Consider the following 22,898-nt stretch of genomic DNA (forward strand, 5'->3'; position numbering starts at 1 on the left):
TCATTATTCATTTTTATATATAGAATCAATATTTAAAAGCACTTCTCGAATTGTTGGTCATGCTAATTAAAGAAGATTTATTACGCATAAAAATTTACTCTAATTATTCTGAGTTTAATTACATTTTGTTAAAAAAGTTAATACCTTAAGTTCTATTAAATAGACATTTATAAACTGTGATATTTATTTATTGATACTTTTATAATAAATTGATCAGCTATTGGCAAAAAAAAATCCATCTAATGATCAATTTGATCTTGTAATGATACTATAATTCAGTGATAAGGTTTTGGTTGACGAAATTTTACTTACATAAATTTAAATGCAGTAAAAGTGACTCGATTTTTTATTTCCTATTCAGATTATCTTTTCTATTCATTTTATTATTGTCCATGTCTTTCTGTAGATGTTGAAGTCATGAATAATGTAAGTCTGATTAATTCAGTCTTTTTTTAATAATTAACACATTGTCTTAAAAAATTAAATAAGATAATAAATGATTGCAAAAAATCAAATAATATTTTATTATTGAATTATTTTTTAACATAAATGTATTGTTAATTTTTCGAAATAACTTGACATGAAAAAGCATATTTCAACAGTATTAAAAATATTTCAGGAATAAATCGGTACGAGTTGTATTCCTTGTTTCCTGGAAGTGGCGGGGGTAGCTACGTGGCAACAGCTCCAGGCACCCCAGCAGTTACCCCCGCAAGAACTTATCATGCTACAACACACAAAGGTATTATTATAAATACATTCAATATTATTTAATATTAAATAAATCTTATCCAATTAAAAAAAAAGGAAAAACAATTGTCACCATAATATTAATAAGAAAAAATCGCCAAGTATGTACTTGAGTTTCTTTTTCTTATTTCTCTCCTTCTTCATTTCGTCTTCTTTTTATTTCTTAACGCTCAGGGATTGGGCTTACTGACAATCCGCCGGTGTTCACAATACCACAATTATGCAATTAAAATTCTGAATGAGAGCTATGGCCCTAGAGGAAGGGGAAAACTGTAGGGAACTGCTCGTTAAAATAGAGCGTTTCAGACACAGGGGTATTTAATAACCTTATTGTCCAGTAGGTGTAACCTAAAACGTCGTTTCTATACATCTCCATATCTATCAAGTGAATGAATAAAAAGCATATAGTAATGTAATGTAATTACACATAATGTAATTTTTTTTATATATGTGTTTTCAGCTTATTTTTATTGTTATGAAGCTTTTTAATTATGTTTAATTACCTTTATCAGAATTATTCTTAATATTTTATTTAAAAATTGTCGTCAAAATAAAAATATCAACTCATAAAAATTTTCTCAGCAAGCTGGAGTTACATTTGAACAATAAAAAATAACTTTTCTCTCACTCTTTCTAAAGTTAATTTCGATGACAATGGATTGTTTTATTCCACAAATTCTCAAGTTCATTTTAAATACAAGAGTAATTTTTATTTCAAAATTGTTCATGTATATTAGCTTATGCTATTCGATACTTTTGGTAGAAAAATTATTAAATTTCACAAAAGCATAAAGTGAATTCAATGTTTTATTTAATTTAATTAATTAATTTCATTAGATTTAAAATTTTTATTTATAAACATACGTTTACCAGGTTCGATTTGATATTTTATTGAACTTGGAGCTATATTTCCTGGACTCATGATTTGATTTAGTTTATCGTGGCATTGATTGGCTATTTATTTACAGTAAGTGAAAATGGATCAGATTGTATCATGTGAAATGTACATGGTACCAAATTCAATTTCATTTTCAATGTTTTTATAAATCAATTGTCTTTGGTAACACAAAAAATTTTTTATGTATAAAGCAGTAAAAACATTTTCCTTAGCATTTATTTATCAATAAATAAATAATTATTCAACATGGCTATAATGTAGAATATAAAGTGATAAATTTAATAAGAAATATCGCTGGTAACAGTTTTTTTTTCAAGTATTCTACGTACCCAATATTAAGAGCAATCGTCTGGACTGGAGCAATCACCTTATATTAATTAAGTTTCCATATTAATTGGAAAATCCAATCAAGTTTAAGATTGACCATTGTTTAAATAACTCAGATTGAGTTGTAAAGGAATGATTGGCACAAGCTTTTATCTCTAGTTCGGCTCAAATGCCTTTCGGAAGACCAGGGGATCCAGGTTTCCCCAAATAAATAACTTGACTTAAATAAAGTCACTTTAATAATGGAATTTATTGACAGTTCGAGCTTTTATGATATAACAAAGCAGTTGAAGGTTTCATTGATATTGCGGTCTTGCACCTCGGGAAAAAACCGATCGAGTGGAAACAAATATCTTGAATTATTGATAATTATCAAATCAACTTCATCCATTCATTGTTGAAATTTATATTTCCATTTCTGACTGCTTTGATTGAAGATTATTTCATTTGACGCTTTTTATCATGTTTTTAAATTTAACATTTCATTTTATGTTAAGGGTTGGGTTTTTTAGTAACTTAAAATTTTAAGTTCCAGCTGTGATGTTTTTGAAAAAATTTCAACAATTTAAAGGGCCATATTGTGTATGGGAATTTTTTTATTTTTTTATGATTTTATTGGACAAGCCTTCCTTCAATAAGAATTGACCTGAAGAATATTTTTGTCCAAGTTGGAGCATAAGTTGTACTTGAATATTTGTTCTGCACATTTTAGTTGCCTATCCCATTCAAGCTTTGTTCTATTTTGTATTTGTTGACATACAACGCTTAAAATTCTACCCTCACCAAAAAATTAATGACTGCAGCGTGAAGATCTGGCAATCTTCAGACAGGGTTTTTTATGAGTGTACTTATCCCAAGCCTTGAGCTTACAATTCTGCAGAATACAGAAGGAATTTTGGAAAAGCCATGAATTTTTTAGTAAAGATTCAAAATATATATGATCTATTCATTTGTCTCATGCTTATATTCATATAATATTTATAGTAACATGAATTTTGGATACAACAGTGATATGAACGTGGATCAATTAAGCATGGTTATTGTTATGAAATTGAACATTTAATGTCTTTTTCAAAATTGACAATTAATCTCTCTGTCAAACTTCCTTGTTTTCTTATGTATTTTTGGTAATACTTGTTATTAATTTATCGAAATTGATTCTTTACTAGAGAGAAGAGAATAAATGAAATCAATAGAAAAATCGACTCACAGTAATTGTGAATATTGATTGAATTTTTAGTTATTTTTACTGCTTCTACTAAAATTCACCTTCATTCATTATCATCGATAAATATTAAAATAATTTGCTGCGAATTTGTCTAATTTTTTGTTTCAACATAAAAAAATAATTATCAAATTTAACATATTATTTCGAAAACAATATGCTAATTATTCACAGATAGATTTTAACAAAGTATATCTTTATGACACTTATTAAACAAAGTTCAATATTAATGTACATGAAATCTAAAATTTATAATCCATCAAAAATATAATAGCCCATTAGTAAAATATTTTTTTACAATTATCAATATTATTTTTAACCATTCATGACATTTGTTAATTTAAAAAACATTATATATGTTTATAATCTTCAAGATACAGCACCTGAAACTTCATCATAACAGGTTTTATAACGATTAAATAACATGAAAGTTAGCAATAAAGTTTTTATAAACATGGTGGAATTAACTGTAAGAGATTCTTTAGAAAGTTTCTATACTTTATAATAAATTTCTGATAATTACACAATTTATTTTGCATTTAATATGCAAACAACAATTATCATTATTTATATTAATTAAATAGACTCACCAAAAGAGATTTATTACAGATAATCAATAAAAAATCTACTTTTTCTCCCATTTTCCTACTTGAAAATAAATAATAAAAATTGTCTATTAGTGAAAGAAAAAATTATTAATTTGATAAAAGTGCATTATTTTTGTGTCCAGTGGGTGATCATTACTACCCAAGTATAAACGTTATCATTATTTTGATTACTAATTATTGGTGGTTGCCTGGAACAAATGTAAATTGTACTTGTAAAACATGATATTTTTCCTTCTTTAACGATGCGTGAAAGTAATCGTTATTAGGTTCTAGCATACTTAAATACATATAGAAATTTATTTTATGCTTACGTTTATCTTCAGCAGAACGGACGGGTGAGTACTTGAGTACAAAATTCCAAAAAAATATTGTTGATTTAGAAGGCATTTTATCAGATGTTATATTTAAGTAGTTAATAATTTTCATTTGGATGACGTTTTTTTGTTGTATCAATACAATACACAGGTGTTTAGATATTTGTATAGCAAATATAAAGTTTGCTTATTTGGAGTCATTATAGCAGATAATAGATATATTTTCTTGATATAAAACTAGTCTAGCAGTTGATTCCATAACGTAGCAATATGAATGCATTTGCATATATTTTCGATTTATTCATCTGTACGTTCATTTATTGCATATTTATTGAAAGCTAGAGAAACTGGCGTGATAAATTTAAATTCGTCACTTGAACAAGTTGTTTGCGATTGAGTTTAATATTTATACAGGCTAAATGTCGGCTACTGCTCTCCAATTATGTATATTTGCTCAATTTAAACCGCTTAAAAATCATAAAACATATTCTCTCTGATGAATTATTGAAATTGGAAATCAAAAAAAAAAAAATTGCTTAATGGAAATTTTAGTTTCAGAAAGTGTTTTCTCAGCAGCTGTGGGGGTTGGAGTCGGTGGTTATACCTGGGGTGCACCCACACCACCACCTGGATCACCATACAGTCCAGTACCTGGTGTGACACAACTGGAATTGTTAGCTAAAAACTTGGCTAATCTTACACCACATCATACTCAACAACCATTAAGTCTTCAGGGAGTTGGAGTGAACGTTGGTGCTAGTCTCCATCATGCTCAGCATACTCAACATACACTTAACCTCGCTGGTCTTCATCATCTTCATCACGGTGAGTCGATGGTGACGAGTACATCGACAACCGCGTTTACGTCCAAGTTTATTAATGAGCGTACATTTACACTCGGTTAGTCATCAACCAAAATTATATCCCTCGATGTTTTTCTACTTTTCCTCCTCTATTTTTTATTCTTCTGATGCTTGACATTATGTGTTATTAGTTTGTTGCCTGGTTTTATTACAATCTGTGATTAGGTAGCACTCGTGATGTTGTTGTGTTTGTATGGTTTGAACTAATGTGATGTCTCGGGTTTGAGGGGGAGAATTATTTTTGAAGTATTGAAATATTTTTAGGCGAAAAAACAATATTGCGTTTTATCACTATTTCATGGTATCTTGATTATTGACAAGAATTGCTGAACTATTTTTTCTGACAACAAAGTAATTTTTTTAAAAATAAAATTGCTGAACAAATTATCTTCAGTTGTTTAAAAATAACCTTTTCTTTAAGATATTGACAAAATCTTTCTACTTAATGTTATGATTTTTGGTGGTATTTTATTTTAAATATTTATTTTTTATCTAAATCATCTTCTTGAATGCTAATAACGAAGTGAATGTTAAAAAAATATATATTCTAAATATAAATATCTACTTTATAAATTGTTTCGCTTAAAAATATTTAGATTGAAAAATAATTGTTTCCCTCAATCATTCAAAATAAATGAACATTGGACATTTATTAATTAAAGGTGGTCTTCATCAAGGTACATTTTCACCACAACTATCTCTGGTAACTGCTGGAACACCAACTTTAACAATTAACAGTTTTTCTTCGCCTAATACTCCAGCAAGTGTGGTACCGAGTAATGGATTATTAGTGCAAGAATATCAGTCTGCAGTACCAAGTCCAATAGCAGTCTGTCCATCATCAACTAGTGGGTCTTCCTCAATTCCAACAGGCGCTGCAGCATGTACTGTCAGCACTGTCATAGTCCAAGGTGCTCAAACGGGCAGCACTTTTGTACAAAGTACAACTAAGAAACGAGAGTCCTTTGTTACTACTCAAGCTCAAACTTCAATAAAAGTAGAAAATAAAACAACTCGACAGTCGTGTGTTTGTAAAAGCACCAATGCTAGTAGTGGTGAGTATTTTAGTTCTAAAAACAAAACAAAATTTATACAATTCAACTTTACGAATTTTTAAAGATATCAGATGGTTATACTAAATTTATTATCTTTTAAAAATCTTTGATTCTGCCGGAACAATGATCAGTAGTCAAGAATTTAGATTAAAAAAATTTTCATATACATACACACAGCTACGTAATGTCCAAGATTAAACAAATCGATTGATATCAAGATCATTGGAATTGGCTGGACCGTTAAGTTTCCAGAACAGAACATATATGCATGAAGAGACATAGCTCCACACATGGACTGATGAATATATTACCCTCATTTGCTCGGCGCATTAGGATAAAAAACGCGATTAATCGTGCTCGCGATTATCTATCAGTTGATTGCCTTTGTCTCTCATCGATTCAGAAGATCGATTCGAGAAATAAATTCTAAAACCAAGATGTACACTAATATTAAGTTAGAAAAAATACTGCCAAATAAATCAATAACATAATAATTGAGTTAACGTTTTATTATTCATTTTACCAATTAATTTATTATAAATTTAATGTTTAAAGACGAATTTTGATAATTATTTTATTTCTGCTAATGATATTCTTTGTGATCAATTTAGTTACCCGATAATATTTGAAAGAGCTTTTAATTAAGATAAATTTATATCAAGTGCTCTTAGCACAGAACAGTCTTATCGATTCTTTTATTTTATTGGCACAGTGTTGACATTATTATCAATTTATTTAAAATACTGTAGTAATTTAGTTGGTTTAGTGAGTAGATAAATGAACATTTTACATCAAAATTATTCCAACAATCATTCTATTTCCCACAGTAGTATTAGTCAATTAATGGATAGTCTACTGATGATCCATCAATCTTACTCAGGTTGATGAAATGCGAAAAGTTGGCTGATTTAAAGTATTTTTATTCGTAATCTCATTGGTTGTTGGACCCATCAGTTAACTTCAAGTCATTGGAGACTGAACATGATCACATAAATTCACGTTTCATTATTTTTTTCCTAATCATCAACACAATCTCTTCATCTACTTATTATTCCAAAGAAAACAGTCAAAGTCTAACAAAGAAAACTTATTATTTATATCGAAAACATTAAAAATTAATGATACCAACTAAATTAAACTTTCTAATTCTCATAGAAATTTACAGTAACAAAATAACATATTGTTTATACTCATTTAATTAAATATTTAATTGTTAAGTTAGGCTTTTTGTAAGTGTAGGTAACTTGATGTTGATGACATCATTGATTTTTTCATCATCGCTGTAAATAAATAGATGTTCATCATTTTACTAAACTAGAGAATATGTATTTTTACTTGTTTCCAAAAATCGGTAACGATAAATTTTCATTGTATGTTTCTTCCTTCAATCGAAAATAAAACTTTTAGACCAGTTAATATTTTAACTCAAATGATCACAAGAAACATTTATAGCAATACTAGTACATACCTAATGGTGAATAACAAAATGATAACCTTGATTATAATGAATTTTTCTGTGGCAGTAAGTACCTAAATCTAGAGTTATGGCGATCGTTTATGACTGCACGAGATGACAGACTCGCTTACGCAACAAGTCCTCTATTCCGCTTTTCTGTTCTATATTTAAGCATCAGAGTCTCGTCGCTTAGTTTATCGTTCTCGCCAGTTTTACATCTATCGTCATGGCTTTTTTCTTATTGTATATGAGATAAAAATATCAAATTTTCATACCATTCTCCAGGCAAAACAAAGGTTGTCCACTCAGAAGCAGGATGCAGCCGGACTTTACCAGTTGTCTCATCTTGGAATGGCCAAGACACTTCGTCCTGCGCGAATGCCTTGAACAACGCGAGTACCGCAACTAATCTCGTCAAGAGAGAACCTCTTGCTGCGGTGCCTTGTCAAGTAGCTGAAGTCTCAACGTCTCTTCACGCTACAACTACAGCTGTTAAGATTGAACCTCTTCCACCAAAATCTGAGAATGGTGCGTTTTTTTATTTATTCATTTTTTCGTCTTTTATTTCATTCGATAATATCAGGATATTATTTAGCCCTTCAGAAAATTGCTATGCACGTATTGGAATCCGTTGAAGAAATATGATAATTTTAGGAAGGAACAATTGACTGAATTAGTTTTTAGTTAGAGAATTAAATTATTGAGATTTGAAGAGACATTTTGACCTTTTTTGGTGAAATAAAACATCTATTGATTGAAAGTCAGTTGGATGGGAATTTTAGAAAACAATCAACTGCTATTCATTCATGGCTGTGGAATGAGTGATTGTAATGATGAAAATAAAAGACAGGATTTGAAAGAATCTGCTTACTATTGATCTAAAATAGACAGCTATCACTTCGTGATCGATTTGGTTAAATAAATGAATTTTATATTATTTATTTTAAACATAAAGTTGACATTAGTTAGAGAGAGGATATTTTTGAAAATATGAGATTTTATTGAAATGTTAAAGTTGGAAAAAATGTTTTGTATAAAATAACTTGACATCATGTGGAAATAATTTGAATGACCAATAACTATAATAATACTTTTAATTTGAAAATATTGAAATGCCAATTTATTTTTTATACAATCGAATAGAATTTAAAAATACTAGAGAGATTAAATGAATGATAGTATAATATAACTTTACAAATTAAAGAATATAATACCATAGAATATTCAATCGCAATAAAATTGTTTTTCTCCATCTTCATTATTTCATACATACTCTTACACGTAATCATCCCACTTTTCGATAAAAAATTCATTTTATTTTATTATAGAATAGATAGAGTATTACGGAAATCGATGTATTTGTATTTAATTTTTTTAGTTTTTTTTTCATCATTTGTTAATTATTAAGTCCTAAATATTTTAAAAAAAATATTAGTGCCATCGTTTTTTATTTTATGAAATTGAAAATTTATTATTTAAAAATAATCATTTATTTATGCGAGCTGTTTATAGAATAATAAATTACTTTTAATAATTAATTACTTACAATCAAATGATTTTTTCAGATTATATTCAAATTAAATATCGATTATTTTATTTAAGATTGTTTGTTTAGAACCTAGTGGTTAAAATTTTTAATTAATTACTAATTTGGTGACACTACAGTGTGAGGGTAAAAATTACTATACACATTGTAAAAATTATTAAACTGCATTGTAATTTTTGCCCTCACACTGCAATGTCACCAAATTACTATTAAATTTATGGTAATTTTTCATATAAACTTCTCTGTACGTAAGAGAATTTTTTTCAGTGAGTTCTATGATAATTATCATTTTATCAAATCTTACAGTTGCTTTTAAACAAGGTAAGGCTAATAATATCAATAAATTTATTGTTAAAATTTTTTTTAATTTTTATGAAAAATTAGATTTTCTTTATTTCAACAAATTTAGTTATTTTATTTTCATTCATAATAATTGTGAATATTAACATTTGAACGTAAAATGTATAGGCTGATAATGAGCGAGTGAAGTTAAAAGAAAATACCAACTTGATCATTTTTTGTACCATGTAATAAATTACATCACCTAATGAACGCCAGTTCATTTGTCTCTATTCTTGAATGCTTGATAATCAATAATTTTAGATAAAACTATATAATAATGAAGTAGAAATAAAAAAAATTGAATATTTTTTTCTTTTATGCTTCTGATGGCAACCAATGGGAAGTTGATTTTATGCGGACCCTTTCATTACATGCGTTCTCTTTGCATGTAATGAAAAGACATAGGGGAGAATGAAAGAGGCGGTACAAGAAGATGAGGGTGAATTTTTCGTGTTAAGTCTTGTGTATGTGGATAAATTGAGTCACGGAAAATGGAAAAAATGTGATGCAAAGAAAAAAAAAGATAAGAACAATTGAGATCTAGGTGTTTAGTTTAAGTAGAGTATTAGAGAGTTTTTAAAAACTCAATGGCTATATTTGTACCAGTGGGTAGTGGAGGGAAGAGGAGGAGGAGGGGGGGGGGAATTATGAGAATGAGGGTGATGTTAAAAGCCAAAAAAGAGAGTGAGAAGAGGCCAGTTGGTTAAGTAGGAGGTGCGTGGCACGCATGGCGACGTAAATATAAGGCGTGGCTCGAGAAAACAAGTCTCGACTAGGTATATACCATATATATATATACACATCTATACACCTATATGTATATATCTACCTACCAACGAGTAACCACATCCAGCAAATTACGATATGTTTTCTGAACGCCTACATGACCGTCTTACATCGCAATAAATACTAATATTAATTTATCACCAGCTTTTTTATAATTAATATGTATATTTTTATTGAATATATTTCAGGAATAGTTGTGTCTACTGCTGCAGCAAATGGCATTCCTGTGGGCATTGCAGTTGCTCGCCAAAGGTTACAACATCACCAGGAAACATCGTCTACGTCTATGAGAAATGTTTCACTGAGTCATCACACGTCGCACCATGCCAGCTATCATCATTTCCAACCAGACAATCTCGGTAAATATTATTTTAAAAAGCCAAGAATAATAAAAGACTTTACTCAACTTCCAAAAAATGCATTGTGTAAGCAGCATATATGTATATATGTATGTATTCGGTAATACATTTTTTATCTGTTTCTTATTTCGTTTATCTTGAATGTATCGTGGGTAGTGTTGCGGATAAACGGTATCCAATACTATGCTGCTTTCATTAATGCCATTGGACGCAATGTATATACAGGAGAGTCATCGGAATTCCCGAGGCAGTGCAACGTAGACCGAAGCGTTCAGGATAAATGTCGAGGTGGAATATTAACGAGGGTAAACGCGAGAGCGTATGAAAGAGAGGCGGGGTTTTATTCATTCAAAATTTGTCCTCATGAAAAGAGTAGAAAAAAGAAGGTTGAATGTAGATATAAAGTGAGAGATATGTAATTGGTAGTATGTAGAAGCATATCGTAGAAAAGAATCGAATAAGGCCGCTCCTCTCTAGGCTTCATGCCTATATCTGTAGTCGGATTTTGCGGGCACGACCATGTTTGCTTCTGCCAGCACGAAGAAAGAGCGGTGAGCACTCACCGAGTGACGCCGTGGAATACAACTCGTGTGTAAAGAGGCCGCGCCAAGTTAAAGAGAGGAGTTAAATTGCGGAGTCAGTAGGAAGAGCATTTGCGATAGTGAGGGCCAGCATACACTCAATGTGTAGATGTAGGAAGTGTTTGTTGCTGTAGAGCTCATGCCAGAGTGTGTGGGTATAAGAGAGGAGAGTCACGGCAATTTTAGCGTATCGACTAACAGAGAGGGTGGATCTTTTTACAGGATCGACCACGGCCATGGCGATGGGCGGCGCGACGCTGGTTCATTGTACTGGAAGTGGGGATGAACGGCCAGCCCACCTTGCCATCCCCTCAGGCGCTTTGGCACCCTCGATCAACGCAACCCTAAATTCAGGCTTGAACAACATTGGACCAAGTGCGCCGGGCACATGGCCTCCAACATTGTGGCAATACCCTACTACAGGTAGATTTCAGATATATTTATTTTCCCGCTCGTTTTTGACTTTATTCTATTTTTCGCTTTGATATTTATTCATAATAAATTCACTAATCAATTATATATGTGAACAATGGTCTGATGTCTGCTAAATAATTTGATAACTATTTGTGGACTGTGACCAATTGACATTAAGCTAAATCAAGTGTAACGAGACATCTATTTACGTACCAGTTTATATTAATTATTAATCAACTAGAATGTATATATTACTCAAGACATTGTAACATAATACTTTGATTGATAAATGTACCTTTCATTTGTTTTATTATTCAGCAATGCCTGCCCTGGAGCCAGTAGGATTCCCACAACTCGGCGTTGGACTACAAGGTGGTCTCCAATTAGTCAGAGATCCCTCAACTGGTCATCTGCTGCTTATTCATGCAGCTGGTAAGCTTTCAACGACATCCCTTTAACTTGGTTCAATATTTACCAACTTATGCAATAATAATGATGTTTTCATGATTTCAGCTGAGCAAATGCAACAAGCTGTTGTCTGGCCAAATTATCCCAATCCAAGTGGGCCAAATATTAGTGCTCCCCCTTTGTTATTACCTGGACCAACAACACCACCTTCACTTCAACTCCTCAGTGATATTAATGGTGCTAGATTGGTTCTAACTGATAACAAACGGAAACAACCAAATAATATACCTATTGTTAAGATTGAAGCTGACTGTACTCCACCTACTACAACAATTATTGGTGAGTTTTAATTATCCAAAAATGTGATATAAATATTTCTGATTCAATTTATTTATTCAATTTTCTCTTTTAGCATCAACAGAATCAAATAAAGCCTTGCAAACAGTTACAACAATGACAGGTTCTCTGGTAACTGATGCACCTTTATTAACAGCATTACATTATTATCCTCATGCTCCAGCTTTAGTTCAAATAAGTCAATCTGAATCAACTCAATGTAAAACTCAGGTTAGTGTAATTAATTTTAAAATATATTGTTTAAACTAATTCGTTATTTTTAAATTAAAATTTTTATTTTTTTTAGCAGAAAAGTACATTTATATCAAAAGCAACGTCTCCCGTATCGTGCCTGACTCCCCCACCAGATGTTACACCAACACATGCAATTGAAGGTCTCGACAATACCGGTCTTGGCGTTCAAGATGCTTCTAATCAGACTGATACTCCTGAGACTGAAGAGGACCATCATCATAACGATGGACTGGTCAAACATGAACAAATATTTTCTTCTTGTCAGCAACAGGTGGTTACGCATTGTACAAATTTTGATGTTGTTTCGTCGACTGTTGAAAAACCACGTATTGTAAACAGCAGCAATTGTGATACAGAGATTATTGAAAAAATAGCATCAGTAAATAAAATTGATAAGTCATCAGTAGTTATGATAAAAGAGTCTTTAAAAACCGAGGTCGTTAGTACAGTTGATCAGGAGACAGAGAAAGACAAAGAAAAAGAAGAGGATGATGAAGCTGAGTCAATTAGTATTGATGATATTGCTGAGGAGAGGATACGTAGACGTGGATCACGAGTTATTGAAATCACAGAAGAAAATTGTGATAGTTTTCATGAAAATCTTGAATTTTTTGGAAGACGAAGGAATCCTATAGAACAACTTAAAAAGCCCCATTACACTGATGAAGCTCTAAATGAGGAAATGATGATTGAAAAAATCAGAAGAGAAGAATCAACTTGTGAAGACGATAACCTGAATGATACTCATGTCGATAAAGATCATTATCAATCGGTATCATCAACTTTACAATCTTTAGATCACACAGAAGATAATGAAATAAATAAACTCGACGAAGTTGCTAGTTCATCTGGGGAGTTATTGCAATGTACAGAGCAAGCTGATTCAAGTAGTTCACCTTATGAAAAGAGTAAAGATGAACCACTTGTTAGTGTCAAATCTTTGGACATGCCTTCGATTGATTGTGATGATGAAATAGATGGAACTAATGTTATTGTTAAGAGAGAAGTCTCAAACAATTTCGCTACATGTGCAATAGAAACTGATAATGTTAAAAGTCTTCCCGAGAAACTAAGTCGGAATGATAACAAAAAATTTTGCAATGAAAAATATCATGCTGGAATTGAAAATGTTGTGGAAAAGTTGAAGAAAAATGCTGCAGCTCTTCAGGACAATTCAATAGCTCAAAAACTGTCTGGAGAACGAGAGCAAGCACAAGTAGTTTCAATACAACGATCTGTTGGTCGTTGTTTACCAAGGACAACCAGTAATGGATTAAAAAAACATATTTTACGATTTTGTGAAACTACTTCAAGTACTGAAACTTCTGGTAACTCTGGTGAACAAGAAAAAGATAATAATGTCTTGAAAAAAGATTCAAGTTCACTTTCTATTTGGTCTACTATTAACAATAATGTTTGTAGTAGTACTAATAGCAATAATAATGATAATAATAGTAATAACAGTAATAATAATAATTGTATAAATACTGATAAGTTATCACAGACTGTTGATCCAATTATTTTGTCTGAAAAAACATCGAAAAACTTCGTCACATCAAAAAACGCAAATGAAGTGAATACTGAAAGCGATAATGTACGATTTCGTAGCAAATTTTTCAAGAATAATCAAACCTGTGGTAAACCAAAATCATCTGTTGATCTCAGTGGACTTGAATTACTATCCAATAGTATTGCACAATTTGAACACTTGAAACAGGACAATACTGACAATAATACTAGTAATTCAGATATTGAATGTTCACCAAAGAAAGATAAAGTCCAAGGACAACAGACAGAAAGTAACAATAACAATGTTGATAGTCCTCTAGGACTTCTTTGTGCATTAGCAGAACAAAGATTCATGGAGGAAGTTGGAGATGATGTTCCTAAACGATCAGCGAGTTTTGAAAATTCTGAAGAAATTTCTTGTGCTGGAGTTTTATTGATGAATTTGGGTAAAGAAAGAGGAAAAGTTGAAAAAAGAAGGCATTCGGTGGATGATAATACTTATAGGAGTATTAAAAGAACACGAAAAGAATTATTTCATGCATTTAAAAATGATTCTCCAAATATTGACACATTGAAGGTTAAAAAATCGAAATATTCTGATGAAAATGAGGCGGCTGATGATGCAGATGATGACTACACTGATTCTGAGGGAGATAATAGATCTTCCCCCGTATTTGATATTCATAAAATTGAAGGAAATAAAGGTGGTGACTCAGTTGATAAGAAAAATAATTTGAGCGACAAAAATTCAAAGAATGATAAAAATTGGTCGAAGATAAAAGCAATGGAAATGGATATGAGAGAAAGGTTGGCAGATATTCAGAAAAAGTACAAAGAGAAACAAAAAGAATTGTCCAAACTACCTCTTAGAAAAGATGACAAAAAAGTGTGCTCTAGACAAAAGAAATTTAATTCAGACTGCGAACAATCTGTAGAAGAAGCTGATGTACCAATTAAATCTCTTCATGGTTCAGATGATGACATTCCATCAGCATTAAGTCTTAATGTTTTACCAATGCCGAGAGGTAACGTTAATCTCATAAAATTAGCAGAACCAAGAAGTCATATAAAGTTATTAGATAGTATTCCTAGTATTTCTCTACCTGTTACTTCAGTTACATCACCAATCATTACATCGCCAATAAGTAAGATTATTTCAGAAGATGAAGATAATAAAAATTCAGCTGCAATGGATTACGATACATCGTCTTCAGCGCCAACGATTGCAAGCTCAAGTTCAGCAAAAAAACGTAAAGTTGGAAGACCTCGAAAACTTATGTGTTCGTCCATGAGTGCACGACATCTAACAGAAACTATTGTAGCGAAAAAATCAAGAAGTAAAAGCTCACTCGTGAGTTACTTACTGAATTCGAAGAATAGACATTACCCGAATAAATTAAACGGAAAGTCTGGACATGCTTCATTACCCATCAAATGTGGTCTGACGAGTCCAAAGGGCATGACAAAAAGTCACAAGATGAATAAAGCAAAAGTAAAACCCATAAAACAAACCCCGCTGCATAACAAAAATGTCATTAGCTCGATTATTGCAGAGAAAGCTAAACTCAGTCAAGAGGCAAAATTGGAAAAACAGGTAATGAAGCTTAAGCCAAAATTTAAGGCTGAAAATAAAGTAAGAGACTGGAATGATGATGAGGAAAATGAATGGAATTATGACATGCAAGGTACTACTGTAGTTAACGATTCTATTATCGATGAATCTAGTAAAAAAGATGAATCACTAGATGATAATAAATTATCCCAAGTACAAGCAACTCAATTGTTAAGGGTAGACGAAGATTACTTAGAAGTTAGAGAATTGGAAAAATACGAGAAATCTAAAAAGAAAAAACGAAAGTCTACGTCTTCCTCTCCTTTGAGGCGTAAATCAGGGGAACATGATAAGAAAGAGTCCAAACGAAGGAAGTCTTCCGATTGTAAAGAGTGTAAAGAATGTGCTAAAGTAGCTAAAGCTGAAAGAGCTGAGAGTATTACCAACAGATGTAAATTGACGTCAGCGCATCTTTCAATCGATCAACTGAGAGTTTTAACAGCTATGGGAGGACTCTTCTATGCTGGACGATTAAATGCGATTCAACCTCCTGATGTTTATGCGATTACACTTGACGGTGAACGAGGCAATAGACCGCATATACACTCAAGGGAGGAAATCTTGCGTGATGCTATTGTCGAAGTTTGTCCTGGTTCTACAAAGGAATTACCACCAGGAACAAGACTTTGTGCTTACTGGAGTCAACAGTATCGATGTTTATACCCTGGAACATCAGTTGAACCCTCTGATCCTGACTCCGAGCTGGATGAAAAATTTGTCAGTGTTGAATTTGACGATGGTGACAGCGGAAGAATAGCTTTGGATGATATCAGACTTCTTCAGCCTGATTATCCAGTTGTTGAATATGATCCCAATCCTCTATTAAGTTTGGGTAAGAAACGAAGACAAACATCTGTGTCAACTGATGATAAGCGTGCCTCATGTGATGGCCTACCGTGTTCAAAATCTGAATTCACAGCAGATGTGTCAACGGTTTCAGCAAATTATCCAGATAATGAGAAAGCTGATAATGAACAAAACTTGTTAGGACTTGATGGAAAGGCACTAGATGAGTACAGAGAGCGAAAAAAATTAAAAAAACGACGGCGTGATAAATTAAAAAGACTTCAACAAGTTCAAGAAGGTAAAAAGAAACATAAAAGACACAAGTGCTGTGAAGAACATAGAAAACATAAGCACAGGAAACATCGCAAGCACAAACATAAACATAGTCATCATTCAAGTCATAATGAGAGTAGTCACGTAAGTGGTGGTGAAAGTTGTTCAGGATTAAAAAGTGAAGAAGAAGGAGAGAATGAAGGTAGTACAATGTCTGAAGAATTATCGGCTAATAAAAGTACATTGAAAATGCCAACAGAACCTGTAATTCCTCCACAAATAGTCCATAAAGATCCTGTGTCTGTGGAGAAAATAGAAAAACCCAAAAAGCCTGATAAAAAGTCAAAGACCAGAGAACGCCAGGAGTCTGTAGAAAGCAGGAGTAAAATGGCAGCTTTCTTGCCGGCAAGACAGCTGTGGGGATGGGCTGGTAAAGGTTATAGGAGGCCAGGAGCTAAGGGTAGAGCTAAGAAACAATTTTTCAAAGCCATTCAACGTGGGAATGAAACTATACAGATTGGAGATAGTGCCGTGTTCCTTTCTACTGGACGTCCTGATAGACCATACATTGGTAAAATCGAATCCATGTGGGAAACTACCAGTTCTAATATGATTGTTAAAGTTAAATGGTTCTATCATCCTGAAGAAACTGTTGGCTGTCCAGCTAACTTGAAATATCCGGTAAGATATTGTAGATTAAAATTTTTTATTGGTAATAACAATGAAATGCCTATAGGCAGTTTAGAGTTTTAATAATTGATTGATGTGTTACGTGATGAGTTTACAAAAAAATATTTAAGAACGTCTTTACGGTATTTTTAAAATGGATTTTGCATTATTTGTTAAAAATATATATTTCAAGTAATACTTACTGGAACTTTACTTTAAGGAAAGAATTGATTGCATTTTAAATCAAAAAGGAATTTTTGATATTACGAATCCTAAATTTAACACTCAAGTACTTTTTTATTTTATGTTTTTTTTCAAGATCTTATTCATAATGTTGAAGTTTTCAATTGATTGCACTTGGTTTCATTCTTAGTGGAATTTCAAAGTACTATATTTCTATGCAATCTCATATTTACTGTGCTTGACCCAAGTAAGACAGTAGAAAAGGGGATAATCCTCTTTGCTACTATCTTCCTTTCTTGATATTTATTAGCCCAGAAATACTTAACTAGACGATTTAGTAAGTTATCATGCTTTTGAATTTTAATGCTAAATCTAAGAATCATTTATTAAATATAATATTAGCTTTACTAAATATCTATCTACATGAACTCCATTTATTCGTTTTATTTATTCAGTCCATAAAACACTAATTTGACTCACGAATTTTACTGCAAATCAACTGATTGAATTGATAATTTATTTTTCGAATAAATGAATATTTATCAATTTTCCTTATTTTTTTTAAAGTTCATGAAATCAATTTATACATTTCAATTTATCAATTTATAAATAATTTTATTTTGTTTTTCACAATGAAATTAATATTAATAACATTAAAAGTTGGCTTGAAATTAAACTTGTCTGTAACTTATTTGCATAATTCTAAATTAATTACTCTTAAATAATTAGTTTCATTTATTTATTGCACTTGCTCGTATTGGTATAAACTATTTTATTGTTGAGACTAAGAAATCATTATCAATGTAACAATTGAAATCAAGCTATATGTTGTAAAAATAATTAAAAATATAAATTAAATTATGCAGTGAAATATTTTTATCATCCAGTGAAATTTATTAAATTATCGTTTTATAATTAAACTCGACGAGGCACAATACAAGACAATTAAATTACTACAATTTCTAGCATATAGTTTTGAATGCTCTCTCTGCAATATGATCCGGAGATGTTCTTAAAAATTTTAATGGTAGACAATCAAGCTTCATGACAATTTTCGTTTGCTAATCTAAATTCACTTTTCCAGGGTGCCTTGTTTGAATCACCACACATGGATGAGAATGACGTACAGACAATATCTCACAAATGTGAAGTACTTCCGCTACAGGATTACACAACAAAATTAGGGAAAGAGCCACACAGATATCTTACTATTTACGACAACAACGATATTTATTATCTCGCTGGATATTACGATCCCACAACATATCTGCTTACTTTGCAACCTGGAGTTGTCTAAATAGCTCTAATATACAGGGACTCACATATAGTTTAACATTTTAAAAACTTTGATTATAATTATCTTTCTTGACAAATCAGAACAAATCTGATGAACTTTTATGAAAACTAATGCAATCGAATGCAATAATGATTTACTGTGAAATTAGCATTGAGTTAATGCTATTTATCTATAACAGTAAAACAGTAATTAAATGTAAATAATGTATATATATTTTTTAATACTTCTCTCGATATTATTTGCAACATATTGGAGGATAGATAACTAGAATTTCCATTGCAAAAAATGATTCATTAAAAAAGACACCTGAAATAGTTGTTAAGTGATACTAAAAAATACGGTGCTAAAAACTGTCTTTACTCACATACACAATGCTGGTTTTATTATTCGAGTTAAAGCACTATGCGTTGACAATGCATATCTATTTAAATATGTTCTTTTTTTTTGTTACGAATATATAAAAGTTTTGTTCAACTTTAGTATTGCGGATCGATAATAATCCGTGCTACTGTGCAACATGTAAGCTAATTTTTATAAAATCATTTTGAAGCGCCAACTGATTGAAAAGAAGAATGAGAAGAAATACTATAGTGTCGAGGTCGTTTGTTTATATATTCTGTTATATAAATATATAAATTTTGCTTATAAAGTCTTCTGTATTTGTATATCGAAAATGTCTTGAGATTTTGAAACAAATTGGATCATCTACAATCAGTAGTTGATGGTAAAATATGACTTAGTACAAATTAAAAAACACAATAATTGTTGTCTAAGTGCGAGTTAAGAGTCAAAAATAAGTAAAATCTGTATGCTAAGCACATAAATGACAAATGTAAAATGTACTTATGTATCAATTAACCATTGATAGCTTTTTTGCTTTTATTTTGTACATATGGTTTAGATATTTACAATGGTATTAATGTAACAAAAAATGGCAGAAGTTACTGCAGCCATTATTGGTAGAAAACGCATCTATGTATATACCGTATAGTATTTTTCCATACAAAAATTAGAAAGAGGGAATAATAAAAAGAACATGAAAATAATTACGGCCTACTTTGCAATTCAATCCTCATAGAGTGAGGATTAACTAATGGCATACAGAAAATTTTTAATGATTATAATTCATATTAGAAGGAAATAATTATTTACTACATCTACCTATAAGAAATTATTTTTTAATAATTAAATTCAAATATCATTAATAATTGAGTTCCACTTATGAGATTAATTGAATTAATGTGCTATAAATGACTGGACTAAAAAGTGGAACATAATTAATAATGGATATAATCAAATATATGTAATGAATTAAAAATGCTGTAGTTTTCCTTCACGAATCGTAATCAAAGATTCGATTCTGTGTTTGGAAGTAAAGATGAATACTAATTAATAACATTGATAATATTATAATTTAAAAAATAATGATAATAATATAAAAAATAAAAATAATTAAATTTTTACTAGTCGAGCAGTTGAAAAAAAATTTCTTTTCAAATGATAAACAAAAAAAAAGTTGATAGTACAAGGCTCGAAAAAAAACAAATGTTCTATAAGTTTCAATATTAATGACTGCACTTGAATTAATCGCGTAAAATTCTGTACAAGTATTTTGTGATCATAAAAGCAAAACAAGAATTTTTTAACAAATTAAATAGATACGAACAACATGTAAATAAGTAATGTTTATTGGAAAATTGCACACGGTTAACTTTTCGTAATAAAACAAATTGGAGTAAACACGTATTTTCTGACAATCGTTGAACCACCAAAATATTAAATTTTAGTTTAATATCTCAGTCGAAAAGTTGGAATAATTAAATAATGTAGAATTAGCTGTGTTCGGGCCAAGGTATTTTGCGCTTAATATAAGAAAAAAGTAAGTTAATGATTTAAGTGAAGACAAAATAATATGGTACGAAGAGTAAATATTTTATTGTAGAGAAATTGAAATTATTATATTTTTCATTAAAAACGTAGTTTTTAAACATTGAAAGAAAATTGAAAAAATAAAAAAATTATTTGTTTAATACCCAGATATTTTAGTTAAACATGAAATTTTATATTATCTTCAAAAGACAAATGAATTATTCATCTATTTGTATATAAAAATAACTCTTATAAAATAAATATAAATTCCATTGTAATTATATTATTTACATTTTATTTTTCTTTGATATTGATTTTATACTTAACAAGTCTGTTTGGTCGTTAAAATAAAACTTTTTGTAATAAATGAAATCTAAATTAACTTTAGACTTCATTGCTTAACTATGATAAAAAAAAATAATTCTAAGTAAAAAGTCAAAATTTGAATATGTTTTATACTTATGCTTTTTAGAAAAGTCAGTTTGCATAATATGTAGTCCATATTTCATATGTATATTCATTATTATCTTGATGTTAAACATTGAGTAAAAATAAATATTAGTTCAATAACTTTAAGAAAAGTTTCTTAGGAGACTCTAACACGCACATACTAAACAGTTGAAAAATATAAAACCGTTTAAAAAACTTTATAATAATTGCAATAGCATTAAAAATATACTGATAAATAGCAAAACAAATGCCAAGACACAATGGATGATCCGTAATAGTATACAATTGTTGATTTCTGTCAATCAAATACCTTGACCAATAAAGTAAATAAAATTTAATTGAAATGCAAATTTATTTTTCGATAATAACAATGATTACTATTACTTAATTTTAAATAAATAATAATTTGAATTTCATTCATTTAGCATGGGATTTTTAAACTATTAATCATCTTTTACTAAAATTGATTTTCTGAGAGTACAAATTTGTATATAATTTTCGTAATTGAATAATGTTCCTTTTAACGTGGTACATTTTAGTTTAATAATACTAATGATAATGTGTAAAGAATAAATTGTACCATTAACTAAATTAGAAAAAAAAAATAATTTACTTAAAAAGACGCAAGTATGGAATGAATGTTATTTAATTTTGCAAGAATTTAATTTCCATAAACTACTTAGAATAAAATAACGTACGTTTAGCAGAATACTTTTTCGAACAATTACTTTTTTCAATAAATTAGGCCAAATAATTGTGAAAATATTCGCGGTAGTTGTTAAAAAAAATTACTATCTTACTGATCTATAATTTATTCCACAGGCGGTTAATCTAAAGTATAAAGGGTAGAAGAGATAAATGAACTAAGTTTGTGGCCTCTAACAACTTCTAAGCATCGTGGTTAATCGTAGATAGAAACACATTACTTTCTTATTGACTTCATACAAGTCTAACAAGAGAATAACTGAAGCTTTTCAACTTAAAAATTATATGAGAACTCATTAAATGCTTTATAGACGTTTCTGTATTATGCCAAGTGGCTGAATGGCGAATTTAATGTACGAAAAATCCAACGACTGAAGTAAGAAGTTCAATAATTCAACTCTACGTGCAGCTTCGAAAGATATAGACTACCTAGAAAGATCGTACCAATGAACAACCCGATATCAGAAAACTTTGTCAGCTCGTATTCCCATGTTATATAGGAGTGAAACCCATGGACAGACGTGCAAGACATTACCTACTTACTGATATATAATTTAAGTATTTAGGTGCATCCTTCAAGTGTATTTTAAAAAGGAATTTATAGTTAATACTTGGATATCTCAATTGATGCATTATAGGAAACAAATTATATTTTTATACTTCGAAAACAATCAATTCGAGTAATTTGAGGTTTAGAGAAGTAAAAATTAAAATTTTTGTAATTTTAGTAAATATTTTTGCCAATCTAGACATGATCATCTATAAGTTTTAAAGAGTAACTCAATAGTTACGAAGGATCATATTTAAACCGACGATATTTGCAATTAAAATTTTATTAGTCGACTTCAATGTGTTAGGGAAATAATGGCGTTAGTTTTAATAATGTTTTAAATTTTACAATTTTATGTTTCAAGAGTTTTAATTCAATGAAGTAATTTTTTCAAGACTTGCCATCATCTGTTGCGAAGCTTACAAACCACACGAACTTATTGCTTAATTCAATAGCAAAACGAAGAAATAAC

At 30.3% G+C, this 22,898-nt stretch overlaps 1 protein-coding gene across 4 annotated transcripts in view; it reads left to right on the plus strand.

Annotated features, from left to right (window-relative positions):
* The window catches only part of wge (winged eye), a 65,110-nt gene extending 44,227 nt beyond the window's left edge, over nt 1–20,883 (plus strand). The window contains exons 3-14 of one of the 4 annotated variants that reach the window (XM_035085537.1): nt 620–742; nt 4,135–4,143; nt 4,675–5,022; nt 5,648–6,040; nt 7,782–8,024; nt 10,359–10,529; nt 11,333–11,533; nt 11,843–11,956; nt 12,038–12,271; nt 12,345–12,499; nt 12,576–17,384; nt 18,640–20,883. In XM_035085537.1, the coding sequence (XP_034941428.1) occupies nt 620–742; nt 4,135–4,143; nt 4,675–5,022; nt 5,648–6,040; nt 7,782–8,024; nt 10,359–10,529; nt 11,333–11,533; nt 11,843–11,956; nt 12,038–12,271; nt 12,345–12,499; nt 12,576–17,384; nt 18,640–18,852 (7,013 nt within the window). In that variant the 3' untranslated portion in view covers nt 18,853–20,883. The remainder of the gene's footprint in view (nt 1–619; nt 743–4,134; nt 4,144–4,674; nt 5,023–5,647; nt 6,041–7,781; nt 8,025–10,358; nt 10,530–11,332; nt 11,534–11,842; nt 11,957–12,037; nt 12,272–12,344; nt 12,500–12,575; nt 17,385–18,639) is intronic. The other 3 variants (XM_035085538.1, XM_035085540.1, XM_035085539.1) reach the window with 3 other exon arrangements.
* Nucleotides 20,884–22,898: the final 2,015 nt, after the last annotated feature.

Source organism: Chelonus insularis, unplaced genomic scaffold, assembly GCF_013357705.1.
Source record: "Chelonus insularis isolate UGA/USDA-ARS -01 unplaced genomic scaffold, ASM1335770v1 contig_3_pilon, whole genome shotgun sequence".
In the NCBI taxonomy this organism is placed as follows: domain Eukaryota; kingdom Metazoa; phylum Arthropoda; class Insecta; order Hymenoptera; family Braconidae; genus Chelonus; species Chelonus insularis.